This window comes from Erythrolamprus reginae, chromosome Z (genome assembly GCF_031021105.1).
Source record: "Erythrolamprus reginae isolate rEryReg1 chromosome Z, rEryReg1.hap1, whole genome shotgun sequence".
In the NCBI taxonomy this organism is placed as follows: domain Eukaryota; kingdom Metazoa; phylum Chordata; class Lepidosauria; order Squamata; family Dipsadidae; genus Erythrolamprus; species Erythrolamprus reginae.
Genome location: NC_091963.1, coordinates 7,488,240 through 7,505,981, shown reverse-complemented (window position 1 = coordinate 7,505,981; position 17,742 = coordinate 7,488,240). Strand labels below are relative to the sequence as shown.

General features: G+C 44.0%; 1 protein-coding gene across 1 annotated transcript in view; it reads right to left on the bottom strand.

Annotated features, from left to right (window-relative positions):
* LOC139153308 (sodium channel protein type 5 subunit alpha-like) overlaps window positions 1–17,742 on the bottom strand; it is a 71,569-nt gene that overhangs the window by 21,767 nt on the left and 32,060 nt on the right. Inside the window, exons 14-18 of the mRNA XM_070727058.1 lie at window positions 16,916–17,128; window positions 15,160–15,513; window positions 13,553–13,972; window positions 2,943–3,060; window positions 1,000–1,154 (exon numbers count right to left, since the gene is read on the bottom strand). Of these exons, the coding sequence (XP_070583159.1) occupies window positions 1,000–1,154; window positions 2,943–3,060; window positions 13,553–13,972; window positions 15,160–15,513; window positions 16,916–17,128 (1,260 nt within the window). The remainder of the gene's footprint in view (window positions 1–999; window positions 1,155–2,942; window positions 3,061–13,552; window positions 13,973–15,159; window positions 15,514–16,915; window positions 17,129–17,742) is intronic.

The window sequence follows — 17,742 nt, the reverse complement described above, 5'->3', positions numbered from 1 at the left end:
TACTTACTTACTTACTTACTTACTTATTACATTTCTTTGCCGCCCCTCTCTGCAGACTCGGAATGGCTCACAACAACAACAATACAAATCCAATACTTAAAAACACTTGTTTATAATAAACAATCATGCATCTCATACAAACCATACACAAAGCGGAAACAGACGAAGGGAATCAATTTCCCCATGCCTGGCAACAGAGGTGGGTTTTAAGGAGTTTGCGAAAGGCAAGGAGGTGGGGGCAGTCCTAATCTCTGGGGGGAGTTGATTCCAGAGGGTTGGGGCTGCCACAGAGAAGGCTCTTCCCCTGGGTCCCGCCAGATGACATTGTTTCGTCGACGGGACCCAGAGAAGGCCAACTCTGTGGGACCTAACTGGTCGCTGGGATTCGTGCGGCAGAAGGCGGTCCCGGAACCAAAGACTTTCCTGGAGCCGGGGGGAGGGTAAAAACTCTCCTTTATTCCCCCAGAGGCTCTCTGGAAGCCAAAAACAGCCTCCCAGAACTCTGTGTGAGCCAAAAATCAGCTGGCCACCACACACATGCATGTTGGAGCTGAGCTAGGCCTCTTTTCAAAAACCATTTTCCACTTACAAACCCGAGCCCCTGAAACCGTAACCGGAAAAGGCAGGAAGAAGCCTCCCTGGGGCCTCTCTGGGAATCTCCTGGGAGGAAACAGGGCCTTCACCCTCCCTGTGGTTTCCCCAGTCGCACGCATTAGGTACTTTTACATTGATTCCTATGGGAAAAATTTCTTCTTACGAACATTTCTACTTAAGAACCAGGTCACAGAACAAATTAAGTCCGTAAGTAGAGGTACCACTGTATTTACTTTGCTTATGTTTATGTTTGTATCTCTACCTGCCACCTTGTACATGTTTGACAAACAAATAAAATAAAATTGAGAAACCATGTTCCACATTGCTCCTTACTGGAAATGACAATTCACTTTCCTTTCTTCTCCTTCAGTTAATGTTAAAGGGGAAAAAAAAGAGTTAACATACCAGCGCTCCGCTACTTAGCAAAATCATGAACACAATGAAGCTTTCAAACCAGTTGTGTTCCACAATTTGGTAACATGTCTTTCTCAAATTCCACCATGTTTTCCCTGGAAACTTTGTAGTATTCACGGAACACCAAGGATAACGGTGGACACATTCTGCAAGAGTCACAGGGCAAAGTCACAATGCAAAATTACTGTGCAAAAACAATTTTCGTGAACAGGTTAATAATATTTTTTTTTAGCTCCACAAGATTTCTTTCAAGATGCTTGGTGAACTTCCCTGAGAAGACACGACTGATCTATTTCTAATCTAATTAAGGGGAGACTAATCTAATCTAGACTAATCTAGGGGAGCTCTTGCCTCACAATTAGAAGATTGTGAGTTCGATTCTAGGTAGAGGCAGACGTAAAGGTCTCCTGCTTGCACAGAGGGTTGAACTAGATGACCTTCAAGGACCCTTCCAATTCTGTTAATCTGTTAGTTGGCTTGTTAGGTCCCCTTCCAACTCTTAGTTGGCCATATTATCTGGGATGATGAGAAAGCCATCATTTATGGATGAAGAAGTGTTCAAAAGCAATTGTAGCTTGAATTGATGAGTGGTGGTGGTGGGGGACATATCAAATTCATAGGGGTCCTCAACTTATAACCAGAACTGATCCCAACATTTATATTACCAAGGAAAGCAGTTGTTATTTTGTATATTTATTTATTTATTTATTCGATTTGTATGCCGCCCCTCTCCGTAGACTCGGGGCGGCTCACAACAATAACAAAGACAATGTAAGAACAAATCTAATACTTTAAAAAACGCTAAAAACCCCATTATTAAAAGCAAGCATACACACAAACATACCATGTATAAACTGTATAGGCCCGGGGGAGATGTCTCAATTCCCCCATGCCTGACGGCAGAGGTGGGTTTTAAGGAGTTTACGGAAGGAAAGGAGAGTGGGGGCAAGTCTAATATCAGGGGGAACTGGTTCCAGAGGGTGGGGGCTGCCACAGAGAAGGCTCTTCCCCTGGGTCCCACCAAACAACATTGTTTAGTCGATGGGACCCGGAGAAGGCCAACTCTGTGGGACCTAATCGGTTGCTGGGATTCGTGCGGCAGGAGGCAGTCTCGGAGATATTCTGATTCGATGCCATGAAGGGCTTTATAGGTCAAAACCAACACTTTGAATTGTGACCGGAAAGTATATAGTTTTCTCTCAATTTTCGCGGGTCCAAACTTCGCGAATAGCCTATACTACAGTTTTTAAAAAAATATTAATTAAAAAATACTTGACGGGTTTTTTCTATACCACGGATTTTCCCACCCGATGACATCATGCATCATCGTTAAAACAAATAATTTTTGCAAATAAATAACCAAAAAAAAAATTCTTAATAACCAGTAATAATGTTGAGAAAATGATTGTTAAGGGAATGGGAAATTATAATTTAGGGGTTTAAAGTGTTAAGGGAAGTGATACTGTTCATAGCCAAAAATGGTATATTTACTTCTGCATCTCTACTTCGCGGAAATTTGACTTTCGTGGGCAGTCTCGGAAAGCATCCCCCGCGAAAATCGAGGGAACACTGTATATTGCAAAACATACTGGGGCATTGCAAAGAGGTGTGAATCTGGGCCAGTTGTGAAGTGTAGCCATGTTACTATGGCGTGCAGGAGGTTAACTCTCAGAACTTTGGAAGTGGGTCAAAAGCACCACTGGGTTTGCTTTAAGTTCAAATGGTTGCTGTAGGTAGAGGACTCCCTTTATATGTAAACATACATGAGAGGTGGGGATTCAATTAACAAATGTCACTGTCAAAGTTCCAGGTGATAAATTAACAGTCACGCTCAGCATTTTGTAGATTCCGATACACACAGACCCACAGATATCCCTGGTGATATCCTTACAATTATATTAAAAATGATATAAATCTGCCGAGGGGCTCCTTACTTTCAGGGAAGCAATTATCTGGCTGCTTCAAATCCTCGTCGAGCTCAGAATTCAGGAATTCGTCTGGGTCCATCAGATCCACAGTGCTGCCTTCTGAACAACTGGTGGAGTCGAGCTTCTACAAAACCAAAAAAGTAGGCCAGATGTTTCTACCGGGTCGGATGTCCCTCGACATTCCAAGATTAAAGGATTAGAGAAGGCACCCTCGTTTTTTAAACATGGAACGGTAAAGAGGCGGGCGCTAAACTTACCTTGCTGCCGGTTTGCTTCCTCTCATGCCGCATGGGTTGTGTGGGTGCCCTTGTGCAAAGCACACGCATGCGCAGTGTAGCAAAAAAAATATTTAAAAATAAGGCAAAAACAAGATGGCGACCACATGCACAGTGCTGGAAACTTGGCTTCTGCGTATTTATTTGTTTGTTTGTTTATTCAAAATTGAACGAGTCCAAAGACGGGCTATAAAAACGGTGGAAGGTCTTAAGCATAAAACGTATCAGGAAAGACTTAATGAACTCAATCTCTATAGTCTGGAGGACAGAAGGGAAAGGGGGGACATGATCGAAACATTTAAATATGTTAAAGGGTTAAATAAGGTTCAGGAGGGAAGTGTTTTTAATAGGAAAGTGAACACAAAAACAAGGGGACACAATCTGAGGTTAGTTGGGGGAAAGATCAAAAGCAATGTGAGAAAATATTTTTTTACCGAAAGAGTAGTAGATCCTTGGGACAAACTTCCAGCAGACGTGGTTGGTAAATCCACAGTAACTGAATTTAAACATGCCTGGGATAAACATATATCCATTGTAAGATAAAATACAGGAAATAGTGTAAGGGCAGACTAGATGGACCATGAGGTCTTTTTCTGCCGTCAGTCTTCTATGTTTCTATGTTTCATTCATTCAGCTCAGGGCGGCTTGCCACGTGTTAGAAATCTAAATAAAATTACATTCTAAAAAACCATAGTTAAAAATTAGACAAACAAGTTCATACTTTATGATGAGCCGGGGTGGCGCAGCAGGTAGAGTGCTGTACTGCAGGCTACTGAAGCTGACTGTAGATCTGCAGGTCAGCAGTTCAAATCTCATCACCGGCTCAAGGTTGACTCAACCTTCCATCCTTCCAGGGTGGGTAAAATGAGGACCCAGATTGTGGGGGCAATAGGCTGGCTCTGTTAAAAAGTGCTATTGCTAACATGTTGTAAGCCGCCCTGAGTCTAAGGAGAAGAGTGGCATAAAAATGGAATAAATAAATAATAATAAATAAATAATAATAAAATACTTTATACATCCTACATTCATTCATTGGGCGGTGCAAGATATTATAATTTCAATGGCCTCCACCCTGCCAGCAGAGGTGGGTCTTTAGAGCTTTACAGAAGGCAGGGACAGCAAAGGCAGTACGAATCTCTGCAGGGAGCTCATTCCATAGGGCCGTGGCCCCCACAGAGAAGGCTCTTCCCCTTGGCCTTGCCAGATGACATTGTCTGGCTGACGGGACCTGAAGAAGGCCGACTTTATGGGACCTGACCAGCTGCTGGGATGTTTGAGGCAGAAGACGGTCCCGTGGGTAATCTGGTCCCAAGCCATGCAGGACTTTTTAGTTCATGACCAACACTTTGAACTGTGTTTGGAGACTAATCGGCAACCAGTGCAGCTCGCGGAGTGCTGTAGAGACATATCTCAGAAGGCCCATGATTGCTCGTGCGACTGTGTTCTGTATTACCTGCAGTCTCCGAACGCTCTTCAAAGGCAGCCCCATGTAGAGAGCATTGCAGTAGTTGAACCTCTGGGTGATAAGAGCATGAGTGACTGTGAGTAGAGACTCCCTTTCCAAATAGGGCTACATTCCTATCACCCATTTCCTCCCATGTTGACTGTATGACTGTAACTTGTTGCATATATCCTAAGATTTTTATTAATATTGCTTCTTCATTGCTTATTTGACCCCTATGACAATCATTAAGTGTTGTACCACATGATTCTTGACAAATGTATATTTTATTTTATGTACGTTGAGAGCATATGCACCAAGACAAATTCCTTGTGTGTCCAATCACACTTGGCCAATAAAATTCTATTCTATTCTATTCTATTCAACTGGTGCACCAGGCAAACCTGGGCAAATGCCCCCTCGCCACAGCTGAAAGATGCTATTCTAAAGCCAGCTGTGGGTTGAGGAGGACACCCAAGTTGCGGACCCTCTCTGAAGGGGTTAAAAGTCCCCCCCCCCCGCCCCCTAAGTAATGGACTGACAGATGGGGTTGTCCTTGAGAGGCAAAACCCATAGTTAAATGGAATTCAAGGGAGGTTGAAATTAGCCCACTTCTGGCTATGTAGAGACTTTAGGTCCATGATGGTGAACCTATGGTACAGGTGCCACAGGCAGTACATGAAGCCATATCTACTGGCACCTGAGCCATTGCCCTAACTCAGGTCCAACACCCATGTGGCCACCCGCCAGCTGATTTTTGGTTTGCACAGAAGTTCTGGGAGGGCATTTTTAGCCCCCGGAGGGCCTCCAGGGGCAGCAGGGAAGTTCATTTTTACCCTCCCCAAGCTCCCCAACCAAGCCTATAGTGCCTGGGGAGGGTGAAAAATGGGCCTACCGGGCCCATTGGAAGTCAGAAAATGGCGGAGCAGGGGCACGTAGGGGGCACTGAATACGGGGTGGGCACGCGCATGTATGCGATAGCTGTCACGCTCTATATTGACAGCCCCTCAGAGACATTCAGCAATGAAAGAGTTAATTAATGTGTGCCTTACTGGATCCTCCTCTTATGATGTAATATCCTGCCAATCTCACTTCACTTCCTCCTTCTTCTTCCTTCTTCTCTTCTGAATCTCCATGATGTAAGACGCATATGTTATGCTGTCCCTCAAGACACTCTTTTATTTGTTTATTTCTGTTTTTATAATAAATATATCTTGATTGAGGCTTCTATCCATCGACCTCCACGGGGTTAAGGTCCTAACAGACTTTAATTTCCCTCCCCGCGACAATAGCACACATATGCACTATTTTGGCACACAAGGAAAAAAAGGTTTGCCATCACTGCTCTAGGCTGATTCGTCTTTTCACTCCACCCCCAGATTCTATCTCTGCTTCTCCTACATTTGAACGTTACCAATATATCACATTGGGAAAGGGGTTTCCTTGGCTGTATTTTGGGGAGTGGCATTTACAACAATTCAACAGTTGGGGAGTGGCATTTACCTCTTTCTCCTTGGACAGCGAGGATCCAACTCTGACTTGTACATTTCTTTCTTCGGGGAGAGAAATTTCTGATGTCCGGCTCCAGACTTCAAAGTTTTTGGCCTTTTCTCCCCTCAAGCGCAACTGGTTTTCCTGCTGAAAATCACAACAGTTGGGATTCAAAATGGCTTCCGCTACGGCTTGGTTGCCTTGGTTACCAATATGGCTGCCACAATCTCGTGAACCATGGCACAACCCTCTTTTGCAGGAGCCAACCCTACAGATGCTGCTGCCCAGAGTTTAGAAAACAGGATTCTGACCAAATTTATTGTTCTTCTTTTCCATGTACAGCAATAACGGATTGCAGGTACAGGCCACACTACATACCAGTGGCAAAAATGGACCGGCGGCCACATCTGAGCGAAATTTGGCTTCTGTCATGCGCAGGAAGCAAAATCTCGCGAGAGGACATGCGTGTGTATGTGATTTCAGGGATTTCCGGTGATTCTTTGCTTCTGCGCATGCACAGAAACAAAAAAACTGCCGAAATCTCACACGGCCGCATGTCCTCTCCCGAGATTTCACTTCCTGCACATACGCAGATGCCAAATCTCGATCGGATGTGCACGCATGCACGCGGCGATCACCTGGAGCTGCATGCACATCGCACCTGTAGCAGCGGTAAGTAGGAACCCGCATATGAGGTACAGGTACTGTAGTCTCCAACTTACATTAAGTTCGAAGTTACAATGGCACTCAAAAAGTGACTTATGAGCACTTTTCACACTTACGACCATTGCAATATCCTCACAGCCAGATGATCAAAATTCAGACGCAGGCAACTGGCTCATATTCAGAAATTAGTTCCCATGTTCTGGGTCACGTGATGGCCTTTTTGTGACCTTCTGACAAGCAATGTCAACAGGGAAGCCAGATTCACTTAACAACTATGTTACTAACTTAACAGCATTTCCCCTAACCCAGTGATGGCGAACCTATGACACGCGTGTCAGCACTGACACGCGTAGCCATTTTCGGTGACACGCGGCTGGAGAAACGGGGAGCTTTAGGGCAGCGGTCCCCAAACTACGGCCCGCTGAGGCCATTTACCCAGCCCCCGGCAACGTACGAGATTTTACCATAAGCTCCCGAATCTCCCCTCCACTCTGCTGCTGAGCGTCTGGCGGCGGCAAGGAAGAAAGCCAGGGGGCGGGGAGGAAAGCACCCTATGGCAGAGCAGCAGCAGTTCCTCTCCCTGAAGGCGAGAAAGAAATTGGCCAATTGCAGGCCCGCTTTCCTCCCCGCCCCCTAGCTTTCCTCCTCCTCCTCCTCCAGACGCTCAGCTGCAGACCACCTTGGTCCCTCCAGTGCCGCTTTTTTGCTTCTTCGCCGCCCCGCGGGAAGCCTGGAAGCCCTGCAAGAGCGGCTGGAGGGGGCCGTAAGCAAGCCATCAGGACCCCCGTGCACTAACTTGTTGACGGCCATGCCGTCCCGGATCGCGGGGAGGGGAGCTCTTCTTCCGCCAAGCGATGGCGAGGCCCTCCCAATGCTTGCCCGCCCAGGCCCCGCACTTGGAGCTGGGGCGACGGGCTTAGCCTCAGCTTACTTGGCCCTGGCGCGGCCGAAGCGTGGGGCGGAGTAGGCGGCAGCTGCTTCAGGCCCGCCCCCAAGCTGAGCTTCCTTTGGCTTCCTTCGAGGCAAAGCTCACCTGCTGCCTCGAAGGAAGCCAAAGGAAGCTCAGCTCAATGAGGATCAGCTGTTGGTCTCTTCAAGCTGCTGCCGCCCACTGTGGAGATCCCTTTGCCCGAACAGAGGCGGCGGCGGTGGGTTCAAGGGACCAACAGCCGGTCCTTTTCAGGGCTGCGTTGTTGCAGCGTCTGAGGCCGCCGCCGCCTCCTCCTCCAGGTGAAGGGATCTCCGCAGTGGGCGACAGCGGCTTGAAGAGACCAACAGCCGATCCTCATTGAGCTGAGCTTCCTTTGGCTTCCTTCGAGGCAGCAGGTGAGCTTTGCAGCTTTGCCTCGAAGGAAGCCAAAGGAAGCTCAGCTCGGGGGCGGGCCTGAAGCAGCCGCTGCCTACTCCGCCCCGTGCTTCGGCTGCACTGGGCAAGCCACGAAGGTGGCGCAGCCAAACGTGGGTCGAGCGGGAGGGCACTGAGTAGTAGCCGTGGGGCGGCAGTGGGGTGGTTGGCTGCAAGGTACCGCCGGCGGCTGTATGTGTTGCAGGACACCGTACATTTATGCGCTGGGCATGGGGCTGGCACCTCCGTCCCAGCCCAGCCAGCGGGCCAGTGCCAGCAATGTACTGCGACCCGACGTCGGTGCCACCATCTTGGAGCTCCTGCTTGCAGCCGATTGCCACGCGGCGTGTTGCAGGGCAGAAAAAAAAGAGAGGAAGGAAGAGAGAAGAGAGAGAGAGAGAAAGCAAGAGAGAGGGAGAGAAAACAGAAGTGAGGGGGAGGGAATGTGAGAGAGAAAAATGAGAAAATGATGGAGGGAAAGAACGAGGGAGAGGGAAACAAAACAAATGAGAAAGAAGGAAAAAAAGGGAGAGGGAAGAGAGAAGTGGAAAGGAGGGAAGGGGGAGGGAGGGAGGGAAAGAGGAGAGGAAAGAAGGAGGGAGGGAGGGAAGGGAGAGAAAAGTGAACGAGAGGGAGAGAGAAAGGGAGGAAGAGAGGAAGGAAGGAAGAGATAAATATAAAGGGAGAGAGGGAGAGGGAGGGGAAGAGGGGAAGGAAGGAAAAGAGAGAAAGAGAAAAAAGTGGAAGGAAGAGAAAAGGAAAGAAAGGAAGAGAGAGAGTGAGAGAGAGCAAGAAAGAAAGAGTGAGAGATGAGAGAGGAAGGAAGAGAGTGAGAGTGTTTTCTTCTCAAGGTGACACACCACCCGAGTTATGCTCGGTTTTTTGGCGAATTTTGACACACCAAGCTCAAAAGGTTGCCCATCACTGCCCTAACCACTGCGTCAGGAAGGGTCGTAAATTGGGGGGAAACCAGTGATGGGCTACCAAAATTTTTACTACCACACTGTGGGCGTGGCTTATTTATTTATTTATTCATTCATTCATTCATTCAATTTTTATGCCGCCCTTCTCCTTAGACTCAGGGTGGCTTACAACCTGTTAGCAATAGCACTTTTTAACAGAGCCAGCCTATTGCCCCCACAATCCGGGTCCTCATTTTACCCACCACGGAAGGATGGAAGGCTGAGTCAACCTTGAGCCAGTGATGAGATTTGAACCGCTGACCTACAGATCAACAGTCAGCTTCAGTGGCCTGCAGTACAGCACTCTACCCTGACTCTTATGCATTTTGTTTCAACATCTTTCAGTGCAAAATGGGTGTTCTGGGCTGGAGCTCCATTTTCGCTAGCCCACTGCGTTACCCCCCCCCCCGGTCCGGGCAGTAGCCCACCCCTGATTATCTACTATATAAAGTGTATGTATACACACACACATGCACAGCTCTTCTAAAATTATACATATTGAATCTCATTTACAGTGATAGGAAATACCCAGAGCCCAGAAGGGGAAAAAAAGAAAAAAAAAATCAAAATTTTGCTACCGGTACTGTGTACCTGACCAAACATTTGCTACCGGTACTGTGTACCTGACTATACCTGCAGGAGCCCACCACTGGGGGAAACTCACTTAGCTGTCTTGCTTAGCAATGGAAATTTGGGATGCAGTTGTGATCCTAAGTCAAGGACTACCTACCCTGTTTCCCCGATAGTAAGACACCCCCGATTGTAAGACGTATCGGGGGTTTCAGGGGGGTCGGCTAATATAAGCCGTACCCCGAAAGTAAGACATATGTCTTACTTTCGGGGAAACATGGGGGTATTGCCGGGGGGGAGCCCGATGATGTTGCTTCCAAGTTCCCCGCGCGCCCCTCGCCTTTGCCTCGCTGCGGCGCCACCGCCTCTTCCCCGGCTTGGCAAAGCGAAGGACGACGCTGGTCCAAAGCGAGCCGAGCGGGTGGCGGCTTGCAGCGAAGGCGCTCATCCCAGCAACCGAGTCCTGCCGAGGCTCGGCTGCAAGCGGCCAGCGAGGCCGACCGGCTCCGAGGCGAGCGGCCGGAGCTGCGCCCTCCTTCGCCCGCCTCCTTTCCGGCAGGCAGGTGGGGCTGCCCAACTGTGCAGAGTGGCTCCTCCCCTCCAGACACACGCTTCCCCGACATGCGTCTGCGGCTCCACGCGTGCACGCCGCTTGGAGCCCTGAGGTTGAACTTGGAAAAGGGCTCACGAGGCTCCTGTCCCGCGGCTGCCCTTCTGGACTCTGGGGAGATGCCTTCGGGAATGCTACCCTTTCAATTTTTTTCCAATACCCCGAAAGTAAGACGTAGTGGGGCTTTTGGGGGTAAAAAGAAAGTAAGACACTGTCTTACTTTCGGGGAAACACGGTATATCAGTGATGATGAACCTTTTTTCCTCAGGTGCAAAAATAGTGTGGCTGTGCAAAACGCCCTTCCCCATCCCCCCGGAGTCTCTCTGGAAGCCAAAAATGCCCTCCCTGAGCCTCTGTGCATGCCAAAAATCAACTGGTCGGCACATACATGCACGTTGGATCTGAACTAGGGCAAGGGCTCGCGTGCCAGCAGATATGGCTCTTGTGCCACCTGTGGCACCCATGCCATAGGTTCACCATCATTGCCCTATACTATTTTCCCATAAATATCTTGACATCCGAGCAGTGGTGGGTTGCCACTAGTTCGCCCCGGTTTGGAGAAACCAGTAGCAGTAGCAGTAGGCTCTTCCTATCTAGCCAGACATCATTATGGACAATCTGCGCGCACACATCTACAAACCGATAGCCAAGGTAAGTGGAACCCAATACTGGATCAAAACCTTCTGTCAAAGTATGTTGACAGAAAGGGAACCAAAAACAATGCCACAAAAAGGTTTTAATCCCATAGTTTTTTTAAATTGCATTTTTATTTTTCTAGACACTCCTGCAGATACGTTGCAGTTGCTTATCCAAGAAAGAAGTTTTATTTATAAATGTATACGCCATCCATTTCACTGTTATAGCCACCCTGAGATACCTACAAAATGATTAAATATGTTATAGGCATCTTCCTAGAATTTATTTACCAGCATTTCCTCCGACAGACCTGGGTAGATATTCCAACAGAAAGAGTGCAGGAAAATATTTACACATTTTAGCTCTTTTGTTAGATGACAGATTTGCAACTTCTGATAATAATTTTGCCTTCATGTAAGCAGCAAAGCCAGATCAGGATGAACCAGTCCTGACCGCCTAGTATTTTTCAACCTTTGTGACATTAAAATGTTTGGACTTCAACTGGCAGAAATCCCAGCTAAAGCACCCTGTTGCCATGGATGTCAGGAGAGAGGGTTGTTTTTTTAAATTTAATTTAATTTAATTTAATTTAATTTAATTTAATTTAATTTAATTTAATTTAATTTAATTTAATTTAATTTAATTTAATTTAATTTAATTTAATTTAATTTAATTTAATTTAATTTAATTTAATTTAATTTAATTTAATTTAATTTAATTTAATTTAATTTAATTTAATTTAATTTAATTTAATTTAATTTAATTTAATTTAATTTAATTTAATTTAATTTAATTTAATTTAATTTAATTTAATTTAATTTAATTTAATTTAATTTAATTTAATTTAATTTAATTTAATTTAATTTAATTTAATTTAATTTAATTTAATTTAATTTAATTTAATTTAATTTAATTTAATTTAATTTAATTTAATTTAATTTAATTTAATTTAATTTAATTTAATTTAATTTAATTTAATTTAATTTAATTTAATTTAATTTAATTTAATTTAATTTAATTTAATTTAATTTAATTTAATTTAATTTAATTTAATTTAATTTAATTTAATTTAATTTAATTTAATTTAATTATTTTTATTTTATAGTTTAGTTTAGTTTAGTTTAGTTTTTATTTTATTTTAGTTTAGTTTAGTTTTTATTTTATTTTAGTTTAGTTTATTATTTTATTTTATTATTTATTTTACTTTACTTTACTTTACTTTACTATTTTATTTTATTTCATTTCATTTCTATTCTATTCTATTCTATTCTATTCTATTATTTTATTTTATTTTATTTTATTTTATTTTATTTTATTTTATTTTATTTTATTTTATTTTATTTTATTTTATTTTATTTTATTTTATTTTATTTTATTTTATTTTATTTTATTTTATTTTATTTTATTTTATTTTATTTTATTTTATTTTATTTTATTTTATTTTATTTTATTTTATTTTATTTTATTTTATTTTATTTTATTTTATTTTATTTTATTTTATTATTTTATTTTATTATTTTATTTTATTTTATTTTATTTTATTTTATTTTATTTTATTTTATTTTATTTTATTTTTGATTGGATTTGTATGCCGCCCGTCTCCGCAGACTCATTTTGGGAGTGTCCGGTAGTACAGAAATTTTGAAAAGAGATGCAAGATGAGATTAATAGGATGCTGAATATAAAATGGGTGATTGCAAAGGAGATGGCATAATTAATAACGAGGAAGGACATAGGTGACTTCAGAGAAATTAAAGAAGCACCTATAGAAAGTGCCCAAGCGGTAATAGTTTTAGGTTGGAAGGATGCAACAAAATGGACATTACAAAACTGGTATCGGTACAGGGTGGAACACGTTCAGTTTGAAATTATGGAAATTAAATTGAACACGATCGATGAAAATAAAGTGGAGCAACTGATGGGAAGATGGGACAGGGTAAGAGGTTTTATGGCTGGTAGAATTCGAGATTGAGCCATAAAGAACAAATTGGAATCACTCTACACTTTGTAAATACGTTGATGTTCCTGCTTTTTTAAAAAATTATAAATTAGTACACCCTCATTCGGTGGAGGGACTGAATGAATGTTGTTGGTTCGCGGGAGCACATTTCACTGTGCACTGTTTTGTGTTGTGTGTATTCTTTTATATCATAAAAAAATCAATAAAATATGCTTTTAAAAAAACCTGCCAGAAACCCCCACAAAATATGCTGGGGAATTCTGTGAGTTGAAGCCCATACACCTTAGAGTTGCCAAGGTTCGGCTAAGGAGAAGCAGCATTAGATTGGTAACATATACCTAAACCAAGAAGTTATATGCATAGTGTTCTGCCAGGCTCTCTGATAGGAGCCTCCTGAAAATTCAAGGGTACAAATTTCAGACACACACATGTTTGAAAATTCAAAACAATGTTCTTTATCACAAAATTCAAAATAAACAAAGCACTCTTTTGGTATAGCAAAGAGCACTCTTCCCAAAACAACCGGGTAGTTTGTACAATTTCCCTTTAGCAGTCAGTAAGTACTTAGCTAGCAGCTGTGAAGAAACTTCACAGACACGTTGCTCTGCTTTGGTTTCAAAGGCGTGAAAAAGCAACAAAGTCCAGCAATGAGCTACTAACCTGCTTCGTGCACTCTGTCTCCACGATCGAGGGCAGATCTTCTGAGGCGTCGCTATCAGTTTCCACAGGAGCAATCGGGACACAGATAAACACACTGGGGTTGGAGATGAAGTCATCTTGGTTGCTCTTCTTGCTCGCTCGCGGGCTGCCGTGACCCTCTTTGGAATTATGGCCATTGCTTCTCAGTTCTATCTCACTTTTCTCCGAGTCACATTTCACTTTCTTGGTGGTTGCTTTCCGCTTCCACCTCAGCGCCCGTGAGAAAAAGGCCAACAGGGCCTGCTTTGCAACATGGAGCCCTCTGTGGATCCTGGCAAAGGCAATCTTCAAGTTGTTGGTCTCCCTATCCTCTTCTGGGAGCTGATTGAGGTTATCAGTACTGAAGGAATTCAGCAGAAGGGCGATGAACAAGTTGAGAACCTCAGAGGAAGGAGGAAGCAAAAAGTTAATAGATAGATAGAGACAGACAGACAGACAGATAGATGATGGATGGATGGAGAGAGAGAGAGAGAGAGATGTATATGATAGATGGATGGATGGAGAGAGAGAGAGAGAGAGAGAGAGAGAGAGAGAGATAGTGTTGTGGTTGGCTCTGGCCCAGCTCCTGCCCCAAGGAATGTGGAGGTGGAGGCAGGGGAAACGTCAACATGTCCTAGGCCTGTTTTGTTGCCGGCAGAGTCAGGGAGTGCAGTTTCCTCGGACGAAGAAGAAGGTGGGGGAGACTTGGAAGAGGGGGGCTTGACACACAGCCCAGGAAGCCAATCTCCATTATCTTCGGTCGATTCGGATGAGGTGTCCTCTCTTATCTCCTGTAATATTTCCTCAATTGGTCTCTTCGATGCATAAGTCTGTGCCTGCGTGGGTCTAACACTTCCTCATCCGAATTGACCAAAGATAATGGTGACTGGCTTCCTGGGCTGTGTGCCAAGCCCCCCTCTTCCAAGTCACCCCCACCTTTTTCTTCGTCCAAGGAAACTGCACTCCCTGACTCTGCCAGCAACAAAACAAGCCTAGGACATGTTGACGTTTCCCCTGCCTCCACCTCCACATTCCCTGGGGCAGGAGCTGGGCCAGAGCCAACCACAACAGATAGATAGATAGATAGATAGATAGATAGATAGATAGATAGATAGATAGATAGATAGATAGATAGATAGATAGGCAGGCAGGCAGGCAGGCAGGCAGGCAGGCAGGCAGGCAGGCAGGCAGGCAGGCAGGCAGGCAGGCAGGCAGGCAGGCAGGCAGGCAGGCAGGCAGGCAGGCAGGCAGGCAGGCAGGCAGATAGAAAGCTATGATGTATGATTGATTGACTGATTGATAGGTAGGTAGGTAGGTAGGTAGGTAGGTAGATAGATAGATAGATAGATAGATAGATAGATAGATAGATAGATAGATAGATAGATAGATAGATAGATAGATAAACAGACAGACAGACAGACAGATAGATAGCTATGATATATGATTGATTGACTGATTGATAAAGAGATAGGTAGGTAGGTAGGTAGGTAGATAACAATAGATTAGATAGATATTGTTGATAGACAATAGATGATATTAACAGATGATAGACAGACAGACAGAGAAGAAGGAAGCTCAGGAAGACTCACCACTAAATTCCCAATCACCATCACCATCACAAAGACCAGCAGGCACAGGGACCGCTCAGCCACCACCATGCAGTGCCACATGGTCTCGATCCATTCCCCGCACAGGATTCGGAAGATAATGAGGAAAGAATGGAAAAAATCCTCCATGTGCCAGCGCAGTTTGCAAGTGGGGTCTAACTTCTTGCAGGAGGTTTTATAGCTGCTCCCAAACAGCTGCATCCCAAACACAGCAAAAATAAAGACGATAATGGCCAGGACCAGGGTGAGGTTGCCCAGAGCATCTACTGAATTTAAGATGATTTTTATGAGGGTATTTAAGGTGGGCCAAGATTTTGCCAGCTTGAAGACTCTCAACTGTAGAAGACAAAAATATCAAATCAGTTTCAAATCAGTTTTAACAATAACAGAATAATTTGTCAGGTTTATATAACCTATTTTCTACGGAGTCTACGGAGAGGGGCAACATACAAATTTAATAAATAAATAAATAAATAAATAAATAAATAAATAAATAAATAAATAAATAAATAAATAAATAAATAAATAAATAAATAAATAAATAAATAAATAAATATATTTTTGTTGATAATGGGAGACCACTATAGATCTATTTTGGACTTATTTATTTATTTATTATTATTATTTATTTATTGGATTTGTATGCCGCCCCTCTCCGGAGACTCGGGGCGGCTAATAGCAATAATAAGACAGCGTACCATAATAATCCAATAATAAAAACAATTAATAACCCATTAATATAAAAACCAAACATACATACAGACATACCATGCATAAAATTGTAAAGGCCTAGGGGGAAAGAGTATCTCAATTCCCCCATGCCTGGCGGCAGAGGTGGGTTTTAAGGAGCTTACGAAAGGCAAGGAGGGTGGGGAAAATTCTAATCTCTGGGGGGAGTTGGTTACAGAGGGCCGGGGCCGCCACAGAGAAGGCTCTTCCCCTGGGTCCCGCCAAGCGGCATTGTTTAGTTGACGGGACCCGGAGAAGACCCACTCTGTGGGACCTAACTGGTCACTGGGATTCGTGCAGCAGAAGGCGGTCCCTGAGATAATCTGGTCCGGTGCCATGAAGGGCTTTATAGGTCATAACCAACACTTTGAATTGTGACCGGAAACTGATCAGCAACCAATGCAGACTGCGGAGTGTTGGTGTAACATGGGCCTATTTGGGAAAGCCCATGATTGCTCTCGCAGCTGTTTGCCTACACCAGGTAGTCACACCCTTACTGAGATTTGAACCTGGGGCTCTGCCTTGTAAGGCAGTGGCCTTAGCCTCTAGGCTACAGGCTCATCTCCTGTATCAGCTTGTACCAGGGTTGTAATATGGCCCCTGATGGAGCTGAGAGGCAAAAAGGAAGCTGTGCTGCTCCTTCAATATACCAGGGTGACTTGACCAAAAAAAATAATCACAAATAACCCTTGGTCATGTGATCCCCATGTCATGTGATCCAAATCTAGGCACTTGGCTACTGACTCATATTTATGACAGTTCCAGCATCACCTGGTCATTTTTTACGACCTTTTGACAAGTCAAAAGGGCAGCTAGATTCAGTTAGCGACCAGAGTACTAACATCAACTGCAGTGATTCACTTTAAACAACTGAGGCAAGAAAGATCATCCAATCGGGGGGGGGGGATCACTTAACAAATGTCTCACTTAACAACATAAATTTTGGGCTCCGGTGCGGTTGTAAGTCGAGGACTACCTATATCTCTGAAGCCACAGAACAAACAGTTACCAGCCTCAAGGTTCTCAGGACGGAGAAACTGCCCTTTTTCCCGCCTTTCTTTCCTTTCCTGTTCTCTTTCGTCTCGGCGGACGTGCTCAGCTCAATTACGCTGATCAGGACAATCACGCTGTCAAAGACATTGGAACACTGCTGAAAATAATGGTAAGGGTCCATGGCGATGATTTTCAGGATCATTTCGGCGGTGAAAATGGCAGTGAAGATCTGACAGGAAAGAGGAAATAGACGAGTCAGCCCTGAGGAAAATGGAGGCTGCTTCACGTTAAATCGATTTCATTCCGTCTTTACAAGCAACTCAAGATGGCGGACATACCGTATATTTCGAAGTAATAAGACGCACCTAGATTTTAGGGGTGGGAAACAAGGAAAAAAGTATTCTGAACCAAATGGCATAATAATATATTAATTACTAAAATACCAGTGTAGCAGAATACTTTTTACAACCATGTACACATTTTACAAACTTCAAACGTGACAGCTTGTGGACTTCAACTCCCAGAATTCCTCCTCCAGTCATGCTAGCACAGGAATGGCAGTTGAAGTCCACGATTGGGTTTCAAATCTAGAAAACGAAATCCATAAAGATCTCCTAACACTCCAGCCAAAGGGATCGACCAAATTTTATGTCGGATCACCCTGGTGTATATGTCGGATCATCCTAGAAGCTGCCAGATCAAATCCCAGTAAGGATGTGGCTAGCTGATGAGGCCAGAACAAGGCCGAAATGGTGCCATCCTAGTCTCCCTTAATTTTAAAATTTCAGCAAAAAACATGTGATACATACACATACATATATATATTTGTTGTTGTTGTTTTCT